Source organism: Aotus nancymaae, unplaced genomic scaffold (genome assembly GCF_030222135.1).
Source record: "Aotus nancymaae isolate 86718 unplaced genomic scaffold, 86718_ANA_hifiasm-v0.15.2.pri h1tg000072l, whole genome shotgun sequence".
Taxonomy (NCBI): domain Eukaryota; kingdom Metazoa; phylum Chordata; class Mammalia; order Primates; family Aotidae; genus Aotus; species Aotus nancymaae.
The window spans coordinates 13,868,878-13,890,648 of record NW_026988487.1 but is presented as its reverse complement, the minus strand read 5'-3'; the positions used below and the strand labels follow the sequence as shown (position 1 = coordinate 13,890,648).

General features: G+C 51.3%; 2 protein-coding genes across 2 annotated transcripts; one reads left to right on the top strand and one right to left on the bottom strand.

Annotated features, from left to right (window-relative positions):
• Positions 1-139: 139 nt before the first annotated feature.
• POLDIP2 (DNA polymerase delta interacting protein 2) lies at positions 140-8,999 on the top strand. The gene is made up of 11 exons (XM_012449389.3): positions 140-300; positions 1,715-1,796; positions 2,670-2,767; positions 3,458-3,554; positions 3,724-3,799; positions 4,030-4,137; positions 4,891-5,027; positions 6,052-6,078; positions 6,273-6,398; positions 7,637-7,716; positions 8,555-8,999. Exons 1-11 carry the CDS (start codon positions 140-142, stop codon positions 8,667-8,669), a joined length of 1,107 nt encoding a protein of 368 aa, XP_012304812.1. The 3' UTR covers positions 8,670-8,999.
• Positions 9,000-9,775: 776 nt separating this feature from the next.
• On the bottom strand, positions 9,776-21,513 carry TNFAIP1 (TNF alpha induced protein 1). Its single transcript, XM_012449390.2, has 7 exons — positions 21,410-21,513; positions 17,018-17,336; positions 16,265-16,434; positions 15,444-15,533; positions 15,315-15,367; positions 14,322-14,517; positions 9,776-12,437 (listed from the first exon to the last, which is right to left on the bottom strand). The coding sequence occupies exons 2-7, from the start codon at positions 17,220-17,222 to the stop codon at positions 12,201-12,203; spliced, it is 951 nt and encodes a 316-aa protein (XP_012304813.1). The 5' UTR covers positions 17,223-17,336; positions 21,410-21,513; the 3' UTR covers positions 9,776-12,200.
• Between the last annotated feature and the right edge of the window lie 258 nt (positions 21,514-21,771).

Here is a 21,771-nt window from a genome sequence, read left to right as displayed (position 1 = left end):
GTTCCGGGGTGGGACCGGGCAAGGCTGAGGACCAAGGGGGCGGGGACGCGGCGCGGGGCAGTGTGGGGCGGGGGCGGAACGCCGCCCCGCCGCGGGTTAGGGATCTGTGTCAGCAGCCGGGTGGGCGCTCGGGCGGGACATGGCAGCCTGTGCAGCCCGGCGGGCCCTGGCCGTGGGCAGCCGCTGGTGGTCCCGGTCGCTAACTGGGGCCCGGTGGCCGAGGCCGCTCTGTGCGGCGGCTGGAACTGGGGCCTTCTCGCCAGCGGCGACCACGACGACGCGGAGGCACCTCTCGTCCCGGTGAGGGACGGAGCCAGGGGCCTCGGGTACGGGGCTTGTAGCCCAGGGAGAGTGTTCCCGGCCAGTGCGGAGGCCAGGTGTCCGGACCGGCTGAGAGGGACTGGAGTTTGATCCCGGAGAGGGTCCCGAGTAGGGAGTCGACCTGCGCTGTCTGGGACATGTGCCAGGAGCAGGGAAGCCAACGCGGCCCAGAGCCCTGGTTGTGCAGGGTTGGCTCTGAGGGGGAACAGGTTACCCTCCCCGAGTGAATCCTACTTCCCCTGCTGGGGTCCCCAGCACTGCTATCGGAGGGCGGCTTTTTAATTCAGCCCTAGGGCTTTGGCGTGAACCCTCAGCCTTCGGATTCAGTCACGGTCTCCCTCAGAAAGATGCTAGAGGTGGGAAATGAGACACTTGGGTGTGGACCCTCGTAGGCCGCAGGTTTCCAAGTGACTCTGGGGAGATCAATTTTCTATAGGTGACTTGGGGAAAGGGGTGTGAGGCCATGGGGATGGTGTGGAAAGTGTCTTCGCGGATTGGACAGGCGGATCAAACGGGCTAAGGGATCAGTGGGAGGAAGCATAAAGTTCACACCTTAAAAACAGTAGAAACAACCTTTATTTGAAGTGCTCCTAGAAAGAGCAACCCTGTTCAGAGTGGTGACTGACAGTGCTGAGTTTTTCGTGGCTGATATTAGATACTGACATTGGCCAGAGATCATAGCTGTTTGCAATTTAAGACCCCGGCGAGAATATAAACAAAAATGATATTGAGAGACCGCTAGGTGCAGTAGGAAATCTAGAGATGATTAAGCTTTTCAAGGGCAATGTAAGGGCTACAGGTTAGAGGGGGAGATGGACATAGAATTACAATACAGGACAAATATTTTTTGAGCCCCTCTTCTACACTAGGCTCTAAGGGGGCAGTACAGGCTAATCAGACTCAGGCATTGCTCCCAGAGAATTGACAGTCTTCAGTAAAGATAAGGCATGGACACAACTGAAAAGTAAAGTGGGCAGGATATTACTTGATGATTTGTGATATAGAAAATGTAAGAAAGAAGAAAAAAAGATGTTCCCCTTCCAAAAAAAGTGAGCAAGATAGTTAAAGTGCTATGGGAGGTCAAGAGGGTAGGTTAGGGAAGAAACAAGAGCAGGGGTACATTTGAGCAGAGTGTGAAGGCATGATATGAAGAATGCCACGTGGATAGAGAAGGCAGTAATATGGGAGCAGTCACATCTTAACACTGGGAGACTGGGGAGGTTTTCACCAAGGAGGAGAAAAGCTTTTCCTGTTCCAGCTGGCCCCACTACCCTAAACCCTTCTCTGCTGTCATCACCCTGGCCCCTCAGTATCCTCAGGAGCTTTTTCTGACGGATAGGTAACCATTAACTTCTCAGCTTTTCCGTTGCTTGTTCTTTTCCTTCCTACTCAGAAACCGACCAGAGGGCAAAGTGTTGGAGACAGTCGGTGTGTTTGAGGTGCCAAAACAGAATGGAAAATATGAGACTGGGCAGGTGAGTATTGGGCTGGGTCGTCTTTCATTTTCATAGAGTGCTCTGCTTCTGAAAAGAGTCAGATTGGGTCATAGGCCTACATGGTATGGTTTTCTATTCATTGTACCTTGATGTTTGGTGCCAGACCAGAATCAAATTTTTATAGATGGGGTTTCTGTTCTCCTAGATTTGAATGCACTTGATGTGTCATTGGGTTCTCTTTCCAAGTTAGTGTGGACAAGGATGGTGTGGACGTAGTGAGGTTTGGCCAAGTTGCTAAAGATTTCTCTAACATAGTGAATGGTGAGAAGCCAGTGGAGGAAGCTTTCAGAAAAGTAAACCTTTGACGCTTTGCCGTAATAAAACTGACTGCAGTGTGGTAAACTCTCAGTGCGTGGTTCTTTTTCTACATCAGCTTTGTTCTGGGTCCACTGGGATAGGTTTAGGCCCTTCTAGGACATTGTAGGTAAGGAAGACTTTTTGTTGGTTCAACATTTTTTTTTTCTGCGTGCCTACAATGGACAAGGCATTGTGTATTAGAGTTAAATCAGAAAGCAAAGTAGACGTGATTCCTGCCATCATGGAGTTTATAGTCTAGAAGAGAATTAATGATATGCAAATGGCCAGTGGCTGGACATTGTGCTAATAAGTGGAAGGGAGGTTAGGGAAGGCTTTCTGGAGGCCTGAGCATTAACCTAAAGGATGAGTACAGTTAGCCAGGTAAGGAAGAAATAAGAGTGTTCCAGCGTTGGTCTGGTTGATCACATACTTCAAGGGAAAAGGTAGCAAGACCTTGTGCTGGAGTCGCCTCCACCTGTGCTGCTTTGTGGTCTGGGTCCCACCTGGATGGATTTGCCAGACTGCAGACTCACAGAGGCCCCTCTTTCCTCCCAGCTTTTCCTTCATAGCGTTTTTGGCTACCGAGGTGTTGTCCTGTTTCCCTGGCAGGCCAGACTGTATGACCGGGATGTGGCTTCTGCAGCTCCAGAAAAGTAAGTTTTCCTGTCGTTGTGCCTCACCGTATCCTCAGGAGGAGATGGCAGACATATGTACTTGGGGTACCAGGGGTAAAGACAGCATCCTTCTGGGCCTTGGAAACATCCCTAGAGTACCTCTCTGGCACTAAGACCCATGGAGATAAAAGTGCTGAGTGCTCAGGGATAGTCAGAGAGTCCTTTTAGGCTTCCCAAGAATGCTTTCCTAAGCCACTCCTAATTTTCATTATGAGTACCCTAGAGGGCATTTGGGGGAAAAGTCTTCTTGATTTCTTGATGTTCAGCTGGAGTCTTTCCCTCAATCTCACATCATCCCTAGAATACATTAAAACAGAAAAGGTTCAGCTCCATTAAATGATCACAGACAGCCCCTGGGATATAAGAAGACAAGGGTACTCTGGGCCCTGGGGACTGAGGTGGCAATTTGATTTTCTCAGCATGGCCCCCTTCTTTTAAGAGGCATCCACACATCAGACAATGGCTCTACACCATGGTCTTCCATGCTCTATTGTTTGCCCCAACTGAGGAGCAGCTGGGCTGAGGTGCTGCACAGTAGGTGTTCAGCTGGTGCTAAAGCCCCTTGAGATCAGGGACCAGCCCATTTAGGTCAGGAGGGGTAGAGAGCTGAGTCAGGCACAGCTTCCATTTCTCCTGGGGTGATCTTGGCCTCCTTCTCCTGCCACACAGAGCAGAGAACCCTGCTGGCCATGGCTCTAAGGAGGTGAAAGGCAAAACTCACACTTACTATCAGGTGCTGATTGATGCCCGTGACTGCCCACATATAGTAAGTAAGCAAGATGGCTGGGCCTGGGGGTCCTCTCCATGGAAAAGCCCTGCATTCCAATGGGGACAAAGGGAGGGAAAGAGGTCAAACAGAGCCCAGGTCAGTCCTGGTCCCCAAGGCCTTGGACTGCACAGTGGCCAACAAAGCCCTGATTCACTTCTTGCCTTAGTCTCAGAGATCTCAGACAGAAGCTGTGACCTTCTTGGCTAACCATGATGACAGCCGGGCCCTCTATGCCATCCCAGGTGAGTAGTTAGCATTTGAATGGTGCCTGTCAGGAAGGAGTCTGGTGTGTCTCAGGGAGAGGCTTCTGATGTCCTGTCATCCACTGGGAGGGATTATGATGCTGAGAGGTATGATACCAGGGTTATCCATATCCTTGTCCCATACTAGGACAAGGCCAGGAAATGTTTCTTCTCAGCCCCATTTCTCTCCTCTCTTGTGAGTTTCACTGTCTTTTGCATCTCTGTGCCAGGCCTGGACTATGTCAGCCATGAAGACATCCTCCCCTACACCTCCACTGATCAGGTTCCCATCCAACATGAGCTCTTTGAAAGATTTCTTCTGTACGACCAAACAAAAGGTAATCTCTTTCAAGAAGGGGAGGTGGAATGGGAGGGCCTTTTCATCAAAGAATATCATAGAAATAATTCCAGGGCCTGGTGCGGTGGCTCACACCTGTAATCCCAGCACTATGGGGGACCGAGGAGGGTAGATCACCTGAGGTCAGGAGTTTGAGACCAACCTGGCCAACCTGGTGAAACCCTGTCTCTACTAAAAATATAAAACTTAGCTGGGCATGGTGACGGGCGTCTGTAATCCCATCTACCTGGGAGACTGAGGCAGGAGAATCACTTGAACCTGGGAGGCAGAGGTTGCAGTGAACAGAGATCGTGCCATTGCACTCCAGCCGGGGCAACAGAGTGAGACTCCGTCTCGGAAAAAAAAAAAATTCCAAAGCTCTATTTCCACACTTTTTTCAACCTCTTATTAGACAGTTACACCTCATAAGTGTCATACCTGACAGATGGTTGTTATCTCCTTACAGATATGGAAACTGAGGCTCAGGGATGATGACAAGTGATTCAGGGTTGCTAGTAGCAGAGTGAGGGCTGAAAACCAGGGCTCTTAACTCCCAGTCCAATTATCTTCCCATATTATTACACTAGCTTCTCAGGGCTTGTTCTTAGTAGCAGTCCTGTACCTTCTTCCAGCCTGTATTTTTGCTTCATGTATGAGCATCCTGTTTGCCTGGGCCTCCACTAGGAAGGGTTTTCTAGGAGGAGCAATCGCACTGGACTGTTAGCCTGGACTAACCAGTTGTATCTTGCCCCAGCACCCCCTTTTGTGGCTCGGGAGACATTAAGGGCCTGGCAAGAGAAGAATCACCCGTGGCTGGAGCTCTCCGATGTTCACCGGGAAACAACTGAGAACATACGTGTTACTGTCATCCCCTTCTACATGGGCATGAGGGTATGTGGCCAGCCTGGACCCCTTCTAGCAGTGGTAGGCCTCAAGGTGTTTGGTGTCCTCAAGGTGACTGCTGGGGGAGGGGAGTCTAAATATAATCCATGTTCCTTGTTTATATTTATAAAACATATCCCTGTACATTGTGCTAAGTGGAAGGGAGGTCAGGGAAGGCTTCTTGGAGGCCTAAGCTTTGACCTGGGCCTCCAGGTTCTGTATGGTGTCTTCAAGGTGACTGCTGGGGGAGGGTAGTCTAAATATAAACTATATTCCTGTGGTTCTGCTCCAAAGTGGTGGCATGTGTTGAGTGGGGTTGAGTAGCCTTTTGACAATGGCTGACACCAAGACCTAGAGCAGGCAGGGAAACCCATAGGTCCCAGGAAGGAGTCCTTTATCCTGTCTCTTCCCTCTTGCTCAAAGGGAGCCATGTTTATGAAGAATATACACATAATATAAATCAGTGTAGGCATCACACTTTTTGCACATTATACACACTTACATATTGCCTGGCGGTAAGCATCTGCAGCAGTAGGGGCCTCCCAACTCCACAGACAGAAGCTTCGGTCAGAAAAGTGTGTATAATCAGTGCATGCTTGGATACAAATGTAAATGAAACACTGTTCCTGTCTTCCAGGACCTCATAGTAGTGGAGGTGGCTACCTTAAAGTATTATAGTAAGGGACAGTAATGGGAGACAGTAGGAGGATAGGGGCCCAAGGCAGCAGTGATAGGAGGCAGGGCTGGCCAGGAGGGCAGTGAAAAAGGTAAGAGTCCTGTAGCTGATTTCTGTTGGCATCCAGCTCTGTTGGTGATCTTGAAGGGATGAGAAGGAGGGAGGCCAGGAACAGGGAATGCTGCCTCCCTGTGGGCTTACAGGCCATGGTCCAGCTATCATATTTATCCCACAGATACTCGCAGCTTGGTCTGTCTGCAACCTTCCTGGAATACATCAACTACATTGGAGAGATGTTGATTAGAACACACTTGGTCTTGCCCTGTGGGACTTAAATTGTCTTTGTTTTCTCCCTAGGAAGCCCAGAATTCCCACGTGTACTGGGTGAGTGTCTCTGTCGGGGAGAAGGGGAGCTGTGGGTATGCCTGGGGGTCAGGGTGGAGGAGGGGGAGCTCACCTCCTGGCGGGAGTGGAACTTGTGCAGTGCACATGTCAGCTTTGTTGACTTTTGCTCTGCACAGAATTCTGGGAGGGTTACCCAAAGTTTATTCTTTAAACTCTGTCCCATATCCCCTTAGTGGCGCTACTGTATCCGTTTGGAGAACCTTGACAGTGACGTGGTACAGCTCCGGGAGCGGCACTGGAGGATATTCAGTCTCTCCGGCACCTTGGAGACAGTGCGAGGTCGAGGGGTAGTGGGCAGGGTGAGCATCCCTGGTCCAGTTTTCTGTGTGGCTTCCTTCTCCTTTGTGGTTAGAGACAGAGGCTCACTTTGTGAATACATTGCATTGTTTTGGATTAAAAATCTTAACAACAACTCCATGAGATAGGTTTACTTAAAACCCATTTCATAGATGAAGAGAGTGAGACTGAGAAGTTAAATAACTAGCCCATGGTCCCATAGCTAGCACTGGCAGGGCCTAGATTTAAACCCAAATGAGTCTGAAGTCAAAACTTGTGTAGCTTTTAGAACTGGTATAGTGTCTTTTAAAAAACAAAATTCGAATGTTGTCAGGTGGGGCACGCACCCCCACCATTCCCTGTGGTCTTTCCTCTTTGCCTGTTCACATGTTTACTTCCTCTGCTGGTCCTTGAAAAGATCTGACTTTATAGTCCCTGCCTACTCAGTCCTGTCTCCTGAGAAATAAAGTCACAAGTAGTACTGGTGTCAGGGGCCACATTCAACAGGCATTTATCCAAGTCAGCAGGGACTGGGGAGGCAGGTGGCAAAGGGAGTAAGAACAGGGCTTTGGATTTAGCCAGTCACTTCAAATTCCAGCTGAGTTATATATTCACTGCATAACTTTGGACAAGTTATTTAACCAAAATCTTAGTTCCTTACTGCTAAAATGTGCATCACACCAATTATCTTATGATCACCAGGAGAATTAAGGCAGCAGAGGTTTGCAGAGTACCTGCCATGGTACTTGTCACTTAGCACATGTGAATGGTCACTGGAGGGAGTATCTCTACAGTAGGTTCTTTGTTTTTAGAGACAGGGTCTTGCTCTGTCATCCAGGCTGGAGTGCGGTGGTGCAACCATAGCTTACTTTCCTGGGCTCAAGCAATCCTCCACCTCAGTTTCTTGAGTAGCAGATATGCCTGGTTAATTAAAAAAAACTTTTTTTTGGTGGAGATGGGGTCTTACTGTGTTCTCCAGGCTGTAGAGGAGGTCCTTTGCCCAGAATCTTTGCACAGCACCCTCAGACATTCAGTCTGAGGTTATCTTTCCCAGAGCCAGGATGAAAGGCCCAGGCCAAATGACCATGCTGTAGGAGGAGGTATTGGCAGGAAGTGTACCATGCAGTGGGAGTGCCTGCTTTGGTGCTGGCTGGATGGGGGACATCCAATCTTGATGAACTGGCAGTCAGCACGTGACCCTGGGGTGCAGGAAACATGTCCCTGGGGCTTGGCCTGACCCATTTTGCCTAAACCCTTTCAGGAACCGGTGTTATCCAAGGAGCAGCCCGCGTTCCAGTATAGCAGCCACGTCTCGCTGCAGGCTTCTAGTGGGCACATGTGGTGAGTGAGTGTGCAGCAGCAGGGGCACCCAGCTCCACAGACAGAAGCTGTAGGTTAGAAAAGTAAGAGCTTAGAGCTTGCCATTAACTCTAAGCCAAGTGACATTCTTAGAGGGAGCCTTATCTGCTATTTATTGTTGTGGGAGACTTGTCTGATTTTCTATTACTGCCTGTTTCTCAGTTCCTTATAATTGGTGGACTGAGGACTTAGGCCAAAGAGGTCTGGTGATTTGATGCTGCAGCAGAGTTGCTCATATAGTTGAGATTTTCCTTGCTGTTTCACTCCTTAACCTGAAAATGCAATTGGGTAGTTTATGCAGTGTGTACGTAAAGGCCAGAATCTGGACAGCTGTGTTTTTCTCTATTTTTTGAGACAGTTTCACTCTTGTTGCCCAGGCTGGAGTGCAATGGCGCAATCTCTGCTCACCACAACCTCTGCTTCCTGGGTTCAAGCGATTCTCTTGCCTCAGCTTCCCAAGTAGCTGGGATTATAGGCATGTGCTACCAAACCTGGCTAATTTTGTATTTTTAGTAAAGACGGGGTTTCTCCATGTTGGCCAAGGTGGTCTCAAACTCCCAACCTCAGATGATCTGCTCGCCTTGGCCTCACAAAGTGCTGGGATTATAAGCGTGAGCCATCACAGCTGCATTTTTCTTTTCATGGATAACCATGAGGGGCTCTTGGGTCTCTGGACCAGTCATCTTGTCATGAGCTGGATAGAAGAGAGCTCAGGCTCACACATCCTCTGTGGCTGGCAGCTGAGGGCCTAGGGCCATCCAGATCCTTAGGAGGGCCTCAGCTCTGGTTCCCTCTAAACCAACTTCTCTCTGACCTGCAGGGGCACATTCCGCTTCGAAAGACCTGATGGCTCCCACTTTGATGTTCGGATCCCTCCCTTCTCTCTGGAAAGCAATAAAGATGAGAAGACGCCACCCTCAGGCCTTCACTGGTAGGCCAGCTGAGGCCCCAAGTGCCCAGACTTGGTCACCAGGAAGAACAACTCTCATCCCACAATTGCTGCAGAACTCTTCTCCCTCCCCATCACAGGCCACAGTGGGTCTCTTAATTTGATTGTGGGGTTTTTTTTGTGGGGAGGGGTGGTATAACTTTTCTTCAGAAGACCCATGTGGGACTCCTCCAAGGCTGGACTCCTCATAAGCCTCCTCATGGTCTAAACCATGTTCCAGTAAACCTCTCCACCAAGGAACTGTGTTCAGCTGCCACAGGCCTGGAGGAGTTTCCTGGCCTGTTGAGGTCTGATCAGTAAACCAGTGCACGCTTGATCACCTTCGCCATTTCTGCTCCTGGAGTCTCAGGCTCCCCTTCTGACCCAGTGGGCGCCCTTGATTGCTTTCTCTGCTGCCCTTCCAGGGAGCTGCCCCCTGATAGGGCATGTGCCTATTTCTCTGTCAGCCTCAGCCTGGAGGCTGGCTGGACATCTCCCAGGGTCACTGTGCCTCTCAGCTAGTTGCAGGGGTGGAGCATTGGAATGGACTCTTATTCACTTTACCTTCTGCCAAATGCAGAGAGGGAAGCCAGTGTCAGGGTTGGAGTGGCCTGGCTCTTAGCACTGACCAACCATTATCATCTCTGGCCTCGCTGGGCCTAGGAGAGGAGTGAGGCAAGCCAGTCAGGTTTCCTGGAGCAAGGGGTGTGCCAGCCCTGAGTATGACTCTGCAAAGTATCCAGACCACAAAGGCAGGAATGTGGCTCCAGGAGCAGCTTTAGATATGGATGATGACTAAGCAAAGCTACTTCCTGAGCCTCTCTCAGATGTTCAAGAGCCAGAGACAAATCGTGCTGCATCTTGCCCCAATTCTTATGATTTCTTCTCCGCCACTGCAGGGATTGTTAGAGGTCGTTTTCTTAACTTAATATTAAATCACAGTTCCAGCCCTTGTTAGTGTTGTCCTTAGTCCTCCTCTAGGGGGAGCTGGGGTTGCAGGGCAACAGTATGGTCGCGCTTATGACCTAGCTAGAACACAAGGTCAGGTGATAAACTCAGCCCATGGCTGTGAGCTGGTCAAGCCCTGCTCACTGTAAACATGGCTCTGTACCATTAAGTGTAACATAATTTTATTAGAAATTAGTGTTTGCTTCCATCGCTTATGCTGAGCAACCAAGTATTACAGTTATGTGGTAAAGGAAAAATTCTCTCCTGCCCATAACCTGCACCAAATTCAATAAAACCCAGTACTGGTCTGTGTTGTTAACAGCAGGCTGCCAGGTTTCTCAGAAACTGACAAGAAAGTTTGACCTTAATCCATACTTTTTTGTTTACTTACTTACCCTTGAGCTGCTAAGAGTTGAAAAATGCACACAGCCAAGAGTTGCTTTCTTAATGGAGCTGTAAACTTTCAAAGAAAACCCCCAAACTTTTAAGCCACAAAGTCTGATTAAAGAAGCTAAAATCACGTCAGTGAGTTCAATGTTAGTATTTTCCTTAAGGAGATATTTTCAGCCAGAGAAGATAAATGCCCTCTCCCAGGCTACTGTGCTTTCTTGGCAAGAAAGATCCAGACATTGAGGATGTGAATGTCAAAGCAGTAAGCAGGGACTAAAGGGGATGGGGAGGTCAAAGGCAAGCATCAAAATACCTCAGTGGGGTGCTGGGAATTTGAGTATTAAAGAATCTCAACAGGGCAGCTGAGAAAATAGGCCAGTGGTCTCAGGCTGAGGCATTCCAGTCTCTGTGGGAAAGCCACAAAGCCAAAGACTGAATTTGGCCAAATAAATGGATTTGTCTTTATCTTGTTACCTCAATGAGGGCAAGAAGAACGAGTAGCTCATCACCAAGGTACCTGACCTGAGAGTCTTAATGCTATTTATACATTCAAGACTGTGACTAACATAAAATGCCTGATGAGAAAGTCCCATTGCCCCTGTCCCGCCATCATATCACTTCAGGTCCTTATGAATGTCTAACCCTGGGTCTGGCGTGTGGCATCAGCTATCATAAGAGTAGTCAAGAGGGATGAACTTGATAACCTGTGTTCTCTCCAGAGTGGAAAGTGGGTACTGTACGTAGCTATGTTGCTTTGTTAGGCTGGCAGAACAGCGCCCTCCCTGACAGCATTCCTTTGGAAAAGAATTCAGATAAGCTGAATTCTTGTTTGGTCATGCCAAACAAAAAGGAATGAAAACCAAAGCCCTAAAGAGGAACTCACCCCCCTGGCTAGTGCTTGGCATCTCCATGGCTGAGTTACCCAACAAGGAGTGAAGGCCTTCAAGGTGCTTCAGTTGCTCTTGTCTCTCATCCTGCGTTCAGAGACACCACTGGGCAGAACCACCTCCCCAGCCAGGACAAGCCAAGAGCATGGATAGTGCGGGCAGGGAGTAGATGGGTGGCCAAGCATGTGCCACCTCTGTGCAGGGGCTGCTGGGAGCACCGGGCTCTGAGATTGCTGTCCTCGGCTGATGGGTGTGCCAACCAACACCTTGCAGTGCCCACAGGCTCCATTGTCTTCCTGCCGTGGCTTGTGTTTCTGGCCCCTGTGACAGCTCTTTGGCTTTACCGTATGTGAGGACAGCACGGCTGGAAGCCAAGGGCACACAAGTGAATCACAAAGAGCAGCCATGCTAGACCTAGGGGTCAGTGATGTGACTCTCAGATTGGGGGGTGGGAAATGTCTTTTCGCACAGGCACCCTGTTAGGACCACAGGTCCCAGCTTAGCCATCCTTCCCTCCTTGGTGCACTCTGAGGTGCTAGCCAGGCTGGCAAAGCCAGAGCTGCTCTTTTGGATTTTTTTTATTGCTTCCTCTTTATCCCCTCCCTCAGATTGATTCTGCAGGGAAGTGGGGATTAGGGTAGAAAGATGTGGGTCAGGGAGAATATCAACCTCCTGAAAAACAGTACAAAGTGCTTTAAAGAAACAGATCCCACAGGCATGGAGAAGGGCCATGGGTTCTGTCATATACAGGGTCTTGGCACCCTGGAGGGCAAAAGAAATGCCCAGTTTCCTCATTATTAGACTTAGAACTATTAATTTCCTAGATTATGTATAAAAAACCAAACTTATCAAGCCTGTGCTCAAACACCTTAGGAAAAAAGACATGCCACCTTCTGTTATGAAACTGGGCCCCCACAGCACCAGGAGCCACCTACCCCCAGAATGAACCCATTCTCTGTGGGCCTCAGCTGAGGGCTAAAGGGCAGCAGTCCTTCTGCAGAGGGCCCAGGGGAAGGTTCTCAGCAGGAGGTGGGTCTGTCCATTCACCCCAGAGCAGAAGCAGCTCCCTGTCAGGCAGGAAGGGTGATGGTGAGCAGACAGGACAGGACTCAGTCATCCAGAAATGCTCAGGGGCAGGGCAGAGGAATGTGGTCCCTCCCCTCTCCAGACCCTCTGACCTCCGAGCAGGGCCTGTCATGCCTCTGGGTGCTGGAGCAGAGACCCAGCCAGCAGCAGCATGGGGTGGCCAATGGGGTGGGATTCCACAGGACGGGAGATAGGGCTTCCTGTGCTCTGACTCCCTGACGGTCTGGTCAGTCGCGATGGGTAGACTGGTGGCCGAGCTGCCGGTCATCGTAAGTGCTGTAGCGCTTGACGTGGATGCGGCGGACACGGTCCCGCAGTTCAAAGGTCTCCTCGTCTTCACTGGGGGAAGCCTGGCTGCGGCTACGGCTTGTGGCCTCCAACAAGGAGTTGTCAGGGACGCGGGGAGTCTCATAGAGTAGGACGTTGAGTGTCTCCTCATAGATTCGGGCCTCTGGGAATTCCACCTGGGGTGAGGGAGGAAGAAGACAGAGCAAGGTTTCATCTTCAAGAGGGAGCCGCGTGTCAGAGCTACTGGCCCTGAGGCTCCATAAGGCCTCTGCTACCTCTCATAAGACAGGTGGTGGTCCGTCTCCAGGGAGAGCTGGCCTCCCTCCGAAGGCGGGGTGAGGGGATGTGCTCTACAGACATGAGGACAGGGAAGACCAACACCCTCCACACCTTTGCCCCAGCCCGAGGTCAAGGGACTGGCGGGCATAGAGGGCAGGCCAGGCCTATATCTAAACACAGCTCCACCACTTGCTAGCTGTGGGGCCTCGGGCTGAACCCTTCTGGGCTGCAGCTCCCATATGTAAAGGATGGTTCAATTCAACCCCTTAGAGTTGCTGTCAATGTTATGGGAAAGATATGACTGCTCAGCAGAAGCCTGGCACACAGCAAACCACCAAACAGAGGCACATAGAGAGCAGCTGCTCTGCTGAGTGGTTTCGCTGCCTTTCTCTGCCTGCCCGACCCAGTGTGTCGCTGCCATGACCTGCCCAGAGGAAAGAGAAAGGGAAGGCAGTCAAGCACCTGAATTCTTGCCTGACCTGCTGTGTTGGACTCAGCTTCTGTTCTCTCATCTGTCACATGGGGAGAGTGGCTCTAGCCCTGCATGTCTTGCAGGTGTGTTGTGAGGGGTCACAAGGTTCATGAAAGAGACCACACTTAGGAAGATGCCAGGTGCTGCTGCCACTTCCGCTGCAGCCTCACCAGCCACCAGAGACCTGCCTGAACCCTTACGCCACTGACAGGCTCAGGAGCCACCCATGCTGTTGCCCTCCCTCCTACCCCTACACCAAAAACTGCGAGAGGAAGCAGGGCCCCCTGTAAGCTGCCCTTCCCCAAGCCCTCTGCAGACCTCCCAGCTGGAGGCACCTGAGTAATTTAGGGGTCAGCAAGGTGTGTGGCAAGTCTGGCTACTTTGAGCTCTTCACACCCATATGGCCCTTCCTGGATGATCTGCTATTCACCCCAGCAGATCATCTCAGGACATGCACTCACAGGAGGCAGCTACTCTCTGGGGTAACTGACTGTAGGCTGGGGGAGAGAGGCCAGCTGAGTTTCTGATAACTGTCACCTATCAAATGCCTCATGTGTACCTGGCAGTAAGTTGATTAGCCAAAAACCCCCAGCTAATGGGGCCAGTGAGGAGATTTCATTTTATTATTAAGAGTGTTTGGAGATGGAGTCTTGCTATTTGCTTAGGCTGGCCTCAAACTCCTGGGCTCAAGGGATCTTCCCACTGCAGCCTCCTGAGTAGCTGGAACTACAGGTGTATGCCATGATGCCCAGCTAATTTTTGTATTTTTTGTAGAGACAGGGTTTCACCATGTTACCCAGGGTGGTCTTGAACTCCTGGGCTCAAGTGATGTGCCCACCTCTGTCCCTGGCTCAGACAGGAGATCTGAACAGCATTCTAACACAAAAGCCCAAGCTATTTCTACACCACACTGCTGCTCTCAAGAGTTGTATCCTTTTCATATCTCGTTCAATTCATACTGTCATCCCCATGTCTGCAAATGAGGAACTGGAGGCCCAGGTGACTTAAGTGGCTTATCCAAAGTCAGAAAACTGGCAAGTGGGCCAACTTCAAAGACCCAGTCCTTCCCACTGTACCAGGCTGTTCCCTGCTAGCCAGCGGCTCCTGCCCTGAGCTCTCAGGAACAAAGTGGTTCCTGTCCATCCCCCACACCCTTTGTTCTGGATTTGTCCTTGCCCAGCGCGTTGTGTTTGGAAAGAAGAGCCAAGTGTGTGCCCCTTTTGCCCTTTGCTGGTCACACCCCGACCATGCCCCCCATAGCGGGTGTGTGTCCTCCCCTCCCCCACCCATGCAGGGGGAAGCCCCGCACCTTGGTCTGCTTCTTCTCTGTGGCATACACGATGGAGGTGCAGCACACCTCTGCCAGCTTACGGCCCTGGCCATAGAAGGACCAGCAACAGATCTCATCGCCAATAACGTCCTTGATGAAGAGCACGCGGCCGTTGAAGCGCAGGGAGAGCTTGTCAAACAGCTCGATGTTTTTCAGCAGGTGGTCGTCAGAGTTGCTGAAAAACCCGTGAGGGCCAGCAGGCCTGGGAATGAGGCTGCAGCCCAAGGGAAGGTGCTAGGGCAAGTGGGGCCCTCCCCTCCCTCCCTTCCCTGTGCTGTCCTGCTGAAACGAAGGCAAGACACCAGGGGGCCAGGACAGCAAGGGCCACGGGGCACTCTCTGGGTTGGGGGGCCTTCGAGGAAAAGGAACTGAGTTGGTTTTAAGTCAAAGCAGGGACAACTGAGGGAGGTTTCCCCTCACTAAGCCTGGAAGGAAGGAGGCGACACTGCTATTTCAGTGGGAGGTGTTCCTTCCCTTACTGTGGGGGTGACAGTGGCAATGTGCCTGACCACAGGGAGTCATATGGAGGGTTTGGGACTCTGAACCTGCAGCCCCCTGCATCTACCTAACTGTGGCCTATGGAGAGGACATGGACTGGAGGGTGTGGGGAGGGAATCAGCTCAGTGTGAACTACACAGGCTGGCTCAGGGGGACTCCCAGCTCACAGGCCTCCTAGCATCTCTGCCACCCAGTAAGATAACACGTGTGAAAACACCTACCATGCTGCCTTCGTGATGCATGCTGAGGGCGCATTTCACCTTCAATCATTTATATCCCAGCCAGGGCACCCTGCCGAGTTCCAAAGGCCTCTGTCCCAATTTCCTTTCTACTTTCTGTTCTTCCCCCACTTAGCATAACCAGTTCTAACACCCGGCCCAGACCCACGCCGACCATGCTGGGAGTGCAGGCAGCTTCCCTTGGGTCTGTTGCCCGGCGTCTGCTCCGACTGCTCAGCTGTCTGAGCCACCCTACCTGGTGTAGGAATACTTGTTGTTGCTTCTGTTGTATAGCAGCTTCACCACGGGCTGTGAAGGAGGACAGAGTGAGGGCCGGGACAGGGGCCTGGCCTCCCCGGCCCACAGCCCTCCCAGGTCCCGGTACCTTGGTGGAGGATTCGATCAGTCGCTCCTCCTCCTTCAGGGATGTGATGATGGGGATGTTGCACACGGGCTGGTAGGAGTCCTTCTTGTCCTGGGCGACACATAACAGAGAACCCTCTTTGGGATCTTCTGCTTCCCAGGCTTAGCCAGGTACCTCTGGAGCCCCTCTGCCATGGCCACCCCCTGCTTGGTGAGGAAGTGTCAGACTCAGATCTGAGGCCCCTGGCAATAGAAACTGCCAGATGGAAAATAGACCCCCATTTAGAAAACCTAAGATCCAGGCCAGGCGTGGTAGCTCATGCCTGTAATCCCGGCGCTTTGGGAGGCTGAGGCAGGTGGATCACTTGAGCCCAGGAGTTCGAGACCAGTCTGGGAAACATGGTGAAACCCCATCTCTACAAAAAATACAAAGATTAGCTGGGTGCCATGGCGTGTGCCTGTAGTCCCAGCTACTCCGAAGGCCAAGGCAGGAGAATCGCTTGAACCCAGGAAGTGGAGGTTGTAGTGAGCCGAGATTGCACCACTGCACTCCAGCCTGGGTGACAGGAGTGAAACCCTGTTTAAAAAAAAAAAAAAGAGAGAGAAAACCAAAAATCCAGGTATCAAAGCATAGAAACCAGAAGCGGGGCCTATTCACGCTGCCAAATGTGAAACCCGGCGACCAGGTCGGTGGGCCTGGGTGACATCTCACTTGCTTCATTAGGTCTGCATTCACCAACCATGCCTCCCACACAAACTGCCAGGAACCACAGACCTCCATCCCACAAGAAGGGGCAACTCCTGACCTTGTCCACCTCGCCCCACCCCACCCCACCCGTGTACCTGCAGGGCACTCTGGCACATGTTCACCAGCCCCTGGATGAGGTAATACTTTGCTTCAGCCATCAATTCCTTGATTTCTTGCCGGTTCTGAGGGAGGGTGATGGTGTCATCTCGGAGGTAATTCAAAATGGTGCCAAAGTGCTTTCCACATCGGTCTATGAGGATCCAGCCTAGGGGTGCAGACAGCCCTACAGGATTAGTTTGCCACCAGGTACCTCCAAGGCAGGCAAAGGCCACCTGATGAGCTGGTGGCAGATGGCAGGTGGCAGGAAAGGGGCTCCATGAGCACAGAGCTCTCGCGCAGGGTGACGGAGGTGGGGATGGAGGTTCTAGCACTCGGGCCCACGGCTGCCCTTCACCCTTCCTCCCTGAAACCCAGAACTGGCACACCCCATGGGAGAGTCAGCCCTCCAGGCTGTGGAGGCTACTGGGGCCTAGGCTTAGGGCGCCAGGGCCAGTCCAACACAGAAGCCACCCGCCGCTGCCAGCTTCTGCCCGCTGCCCAGTCTTAAGGTGATGGCTCCTATGAGAATCTTGTCCTATTTGAATATTTTAAAAGGATGGCTCTTCTTCCTGAAAAATGCATAAACATATAGCACTCCACGCAGAACTTCACAGAATTCTGAAGCTCAACTAGGGACTCCGCCCTCCACAAGGTGAAGAGGAAAAGTGACCCTGAATTCTAGATCTGGTCATTTCCCTGGGAACCTCTCCTGCCCTCCCCACCCTGCACAGCAAGCCCCGACGTCTCACCTTCCTTGTCCGTCAGCACCTCCATGCGCCCGCTGAACATGGCCTTGAGCATGGTGTCGTGCCGGGTCAGGGCCCGCACGGTGGTGTAGTACAGGGAGCCGCCCACGTTCAGCTGGACGTACTTGTTGCCCAGCCCTCCGCCCTTGAAGCCGCTGAGCTTGGGCTTGGCCCCCGAGGCCGGGCACAGGCAGGTGTCCCCCGACATCTCCCGCTGCAGGTAGATCACCACACGGCAGGAGGTAGGCTTGGAAGGCTCCGCCGTGGTGGAAAGGGTCACAAGTGAGTGGCCAGTGGAGGCCACAGCCTCATACTCTCTGTGCTGTACATGGGAGATGGGAGAGAGGACACGAGTCAGCTGAGAGAGACCTCAGACCAGGAGCGGACAAAAGCAGAAACATGACCGTATCATTCTCTCCTTGACAAGCCCAAGCACCACTCGCTGGCAGAGACTGAGTCCCTGCCATTTTGTTTTCTTTTTTTTTTTCTTAGAGACAGGATCTCACTCTGTCACCCAGGCTGGAGTGCAGTGGTGCCATCTTGGATCACTGCAGCCTCTGCCTCCCGGGCTCAGGTGATCCTCCCACCTCAGCCTCCTGAGTAGTTGGGACCACAGGTGCCCGCCACTATGCCCAGCTAATTTTTTTTTTTTTTTTTTTAGTAGAGACAGGGTTTTACCATGTTGCCCAGGCTGGTCTTGAACTCTTACACGCAAGCGATCTGCCCACGTCAGTGTCCCAAAGTGCTGGGATTATAACTGTGAGTCACCGCATCTGGTCTCCCTGCCATTTTTACTACACCAGGAACTGGGGCTGGGAGCAGTCTCCCAGATCCCTGCCCTGGTCACCTCACCAGCCTCCCTGAGACTCAGCTCCACTCAGGGCAGCAAGGAAGACAAGCAAACCCATGGAACCAGTCAGAGAGGGCCAGAGGAACAGAACACCTTAGGGATCTACCAGTCCGATTCCGGTGACCCTCTTGTCAAGGTTCCCAGGATCCCAGACTTTCAGCCAAGCCTACTGGGAATCCGGCCAGCCTAGGAGTTTCCCAGGAGCCACAGGGACAGGATGCACTTCCTTTCTAAAGATTCCAGCCTCAGGAGCAGTCTGCGCCAATGTTTATTTTGAGCACCACCGAGAGTCTGGCTTCAGGAAGGAAAGTAAAAGCAGCTTCAGGAGAGAATGGAGTGAGCCAGGGTGGAGGGCGCTGGCCAGTGTTCTTGGCGCAGGTTACCTGGGCTTCAGCTGGGGCTTTCTGACCTTCCCTTTTCTTGGCACCAGCCTTGTCCCAAGTTCCTGAAACCGTCACCATTTTTCAGGGAAGAATATAGATGGCTATTTTTGTCTCTTTTTCCTGAGAGGGAGCTCAGCCCTACTCTCCTACCTTCCAATAAGAATGGCAGAAGAAAGGACTAGAAAAGATCAGACAATAAATCTAAAAACAATGAGGTATGCTGTGTGCTGCCACATGCCTGTACTCCCTGCTACTCAGTAGGCTGAGGTGGGAGACTGCTTGAGCCCAGGAGTCAAGACCAGCCTGGGCAACATAGCAAGACCCCATCTCTAGAAAAAAAATTAAAATTAAAATAATAAAGTGATTTGGAAATGCAAACACTGACAGGAGTTCATAGGAGGGAGGAGGAAAGAAAGCAAAACCAGGTACTCCTCGTGATTTAGATTCTATATTATGTTTTTGGCTTTCTAAATCATCACTAAAATTCATTCGCTGGAGAAACAACCTATCTAAAATTCACTGCAATGCTTATTATGTGCTGGGTACCATTCTTGGCATTTAATATATATTAGCCCAGCCGGGTGCGGTGGCTCACGCCTGTAATCCCAGCACTTTGGGAGGCTGAGGCGGGTGGATCACGAGGTCAAGAGATCGAGACCATCCTGGTCAACATGGTGAAACCCCGTCTCTACCAAAAATACAAAAAATTAGCTGGGCATGGTGGCGCGTGCCTGTAATCCCAGCTACTCAGGAGGCTGAGGCAGGACAATTGCCTGAACCCAGAAGGCGGAGGTTGCGGTGAGCTGAGATCGTGCCATTGCACTCCAGCCTGGGTAACAAGAGTGAAACTCCGTCTCAAAAAAAAAAAAAAATATATATATATATATATATTAGCCCATTTAACTCATTCAGCAATTAAATTATTGAGTACCCTGCTATGTTAGGCAGTAGGGAACGGTGAAAAGATACTGTCTTTGCCTTCAAACAGTTCAAAGAGGCATCATAATATTAACAGGAATTTTTAAAAAGAGAGTTAGCATTTGTTGTACTCCTACATGCCAGGCACTGGGTACTCAGGAGAGAACAAATATAGAAAGTCATGTCCACATGGAACTTACATTTTAGTGGAAGGAGCGAGATTATAAATAAGGACCTGAATAAATAAGTAGATAATTCCAGAAAGTGATGAATGCAATAAAGATAATAAAACAGTGATAAGAGAGTGATTAGGGAGAGGCACTAATTCAGACAGAGGGACAGGAAAAGCATCTTTGGGAAGGTGACATTTCATCTGAGGTTTGAAGAGAACATTCTAGACAGGCAGAAGAGTAAGTACAAAGTTCCTGTTAGAAATAAGTTTTAGGGGCTGGGTGTGGTGGCTCACACCTGTAATTACAGCACTGTGGGAGGCCAAAGCAGGTGGACTGCTTGAGCCCAGGAGTTTAAGACCAGTCTGGGCAACATAGTGAGACTTTGTCTCTACAAATAAGAAAACTAGCCAAACATGGTGGCTCATGCCTGTGGTCCCAGCTGCTGAGGAGGCTGAAGTGGGATGATTGCTTGAGCCTGGGCAGGTCAGCCTGGGTGACATAAGGAAATCTCATCTCAACAACAACAACAAGAAACAAGTTTTAGGATCAGAAATAAGGTCATAACGGCTGATGCAAAAAGTAGGGAAAAGTTGGTTTGGGATCAAGTCAGGGAAGGCTAGATGATTTCAAAGTTTGGATTTTATACTAATTGCAATATAGTTTATGAATCAATCGGAGGACTGCAAGCAAGGGAGTGATATGATCTGACTTGCTTGTAGCATATTTTGAAAAGATAACTTGCTGCTGGGTAGAGAATGAATTGTAAAGGTGCAAGAGAGAAAGTGGGAAGACCAGAGGAAGCAGTAATCTAGGCAAGAAGAGATGATGGCGGCCCGGACCACACTGGTGATAATGGAGACAGAAAAAAAGTGGAATGATTTCACTGACTGCTCATCACATGCGGGAGTTTAGAGTCGCTCATCTCTTGTAAGTGCAACCCAGAAGCAGGACGCTGGTTTCCCGTTTACTGCTGTGTCCCCTAACCGTGCTTAGTACAGTGCCATGCACATTTTAAGTATTTAACATATGTCATTTTGTTAGATTGAAATTGTCCCTGAAAAGATTTAGGTAAGTCCCTAGGAAAAATGTCCAAGGAAGTGGACAGCCAGAGTGGGTAATGTGTGAAGCAGTGAATTACTTTGGCGGCTTGTCTGGGAGACCCTTTCACTTGCCACAGGGATTGGGTATAGGAGGTGAGCCCTCACCAGGAGGCTGCCAATGACTAAGAAACACCAGAATGATATGAGATCACTTTCCCTTTTTACGCCTACCTCAAAGGAATAAATCCGCCTCCCTAACACGTATTAGCAAGTTCCCTGTGTATTCTGCGTCTAGCCCCAGTTTTCCCAGTATCAGAGAAAACACACATACATGTTCTGCCAAAGCAAAGGAACACAAAGGATAGGCCTGCCAAGAGAGGTCGACGGATTCAGAGCTAATCTATTCCTTTCCTGCAGAGCAATTGCTTTGAGCCCCTGGATGACGTCAATCAGATTCCGCCCAGACCAATGGGTTCCAGGAATCCTGTGGCCGGTGACGCCCCAGAAGGTAATTCCAGTAAGAATGAAGTTTCCACTGATAGCCACAGTGCTCTTCCTTCCACACTTCGGGAGTGGATATTGGGGATGCCTGGGGCTAGGGGCGGATCCGTGGCTCACTCAGTGAAGCTAATGGAAACCCAAGCAGAACAAAGGGTAAACAGCCGCGGCAGTGGAAAGAGGTGGGGTCTAAAAGGAAGAAGGACCCAGAAATCCGCCAGACACGGAGGACGGCGTGGGGAAAGCTGAGGGCTAGAGTGGGCGGATCTAGCATAAACCCTAAGTGTAAAGGTTAAGCGTCACCCAAAAAGTCCTGGGAAATGTGGTCGGTGTGGGCTCTTCCCTAGCTCGGGCCACTTCTCACTACCGGGAAACCCACACCGGTTCTCACGCCCACCCTCCGTGAGAGATCGGAGCTCTCCATCTCCCCTACGCCGCCCCACGCCTTTTCCCCAGGACCCGGCCAGGCTCGCTTTGCTCCAGCAGGGGCAGTCCATCCCTTCCCCGAGGGCATCGGCGGGCCCGGCTCTCACCGTCCCCGGGGGCGCCTCTCCTCTTAGCTGGGGGACCAGTAGACTCCGAGCCGCCTCTAGCCTGCGGCCGCCTGCCCACAAGCAGTCCCGGGCTGTGAGCTCACATCCTGCACTCGCTGACTCCGCCCGGAGTGCGGCCCAGTCCCGCCGGCTGTGGAGCCTGAGACTACAAGGCCCGGCAAGCCTAGCGCTCTATCCGGGAAAGAGTGGAGGCGGAATACCCCGAAAGTCTTCGCGGTAAGAGAAGGGCAAAGCCATTTCCGGCGGCCTTGCCGGCGCTAAGGCTTCTGTGTCTTGTAGGCCCGACCTCCCCTCGGGCCTCTGTTTCCCAGCAGGCTCCGTGGCATGGGCGGGGGGCGGGG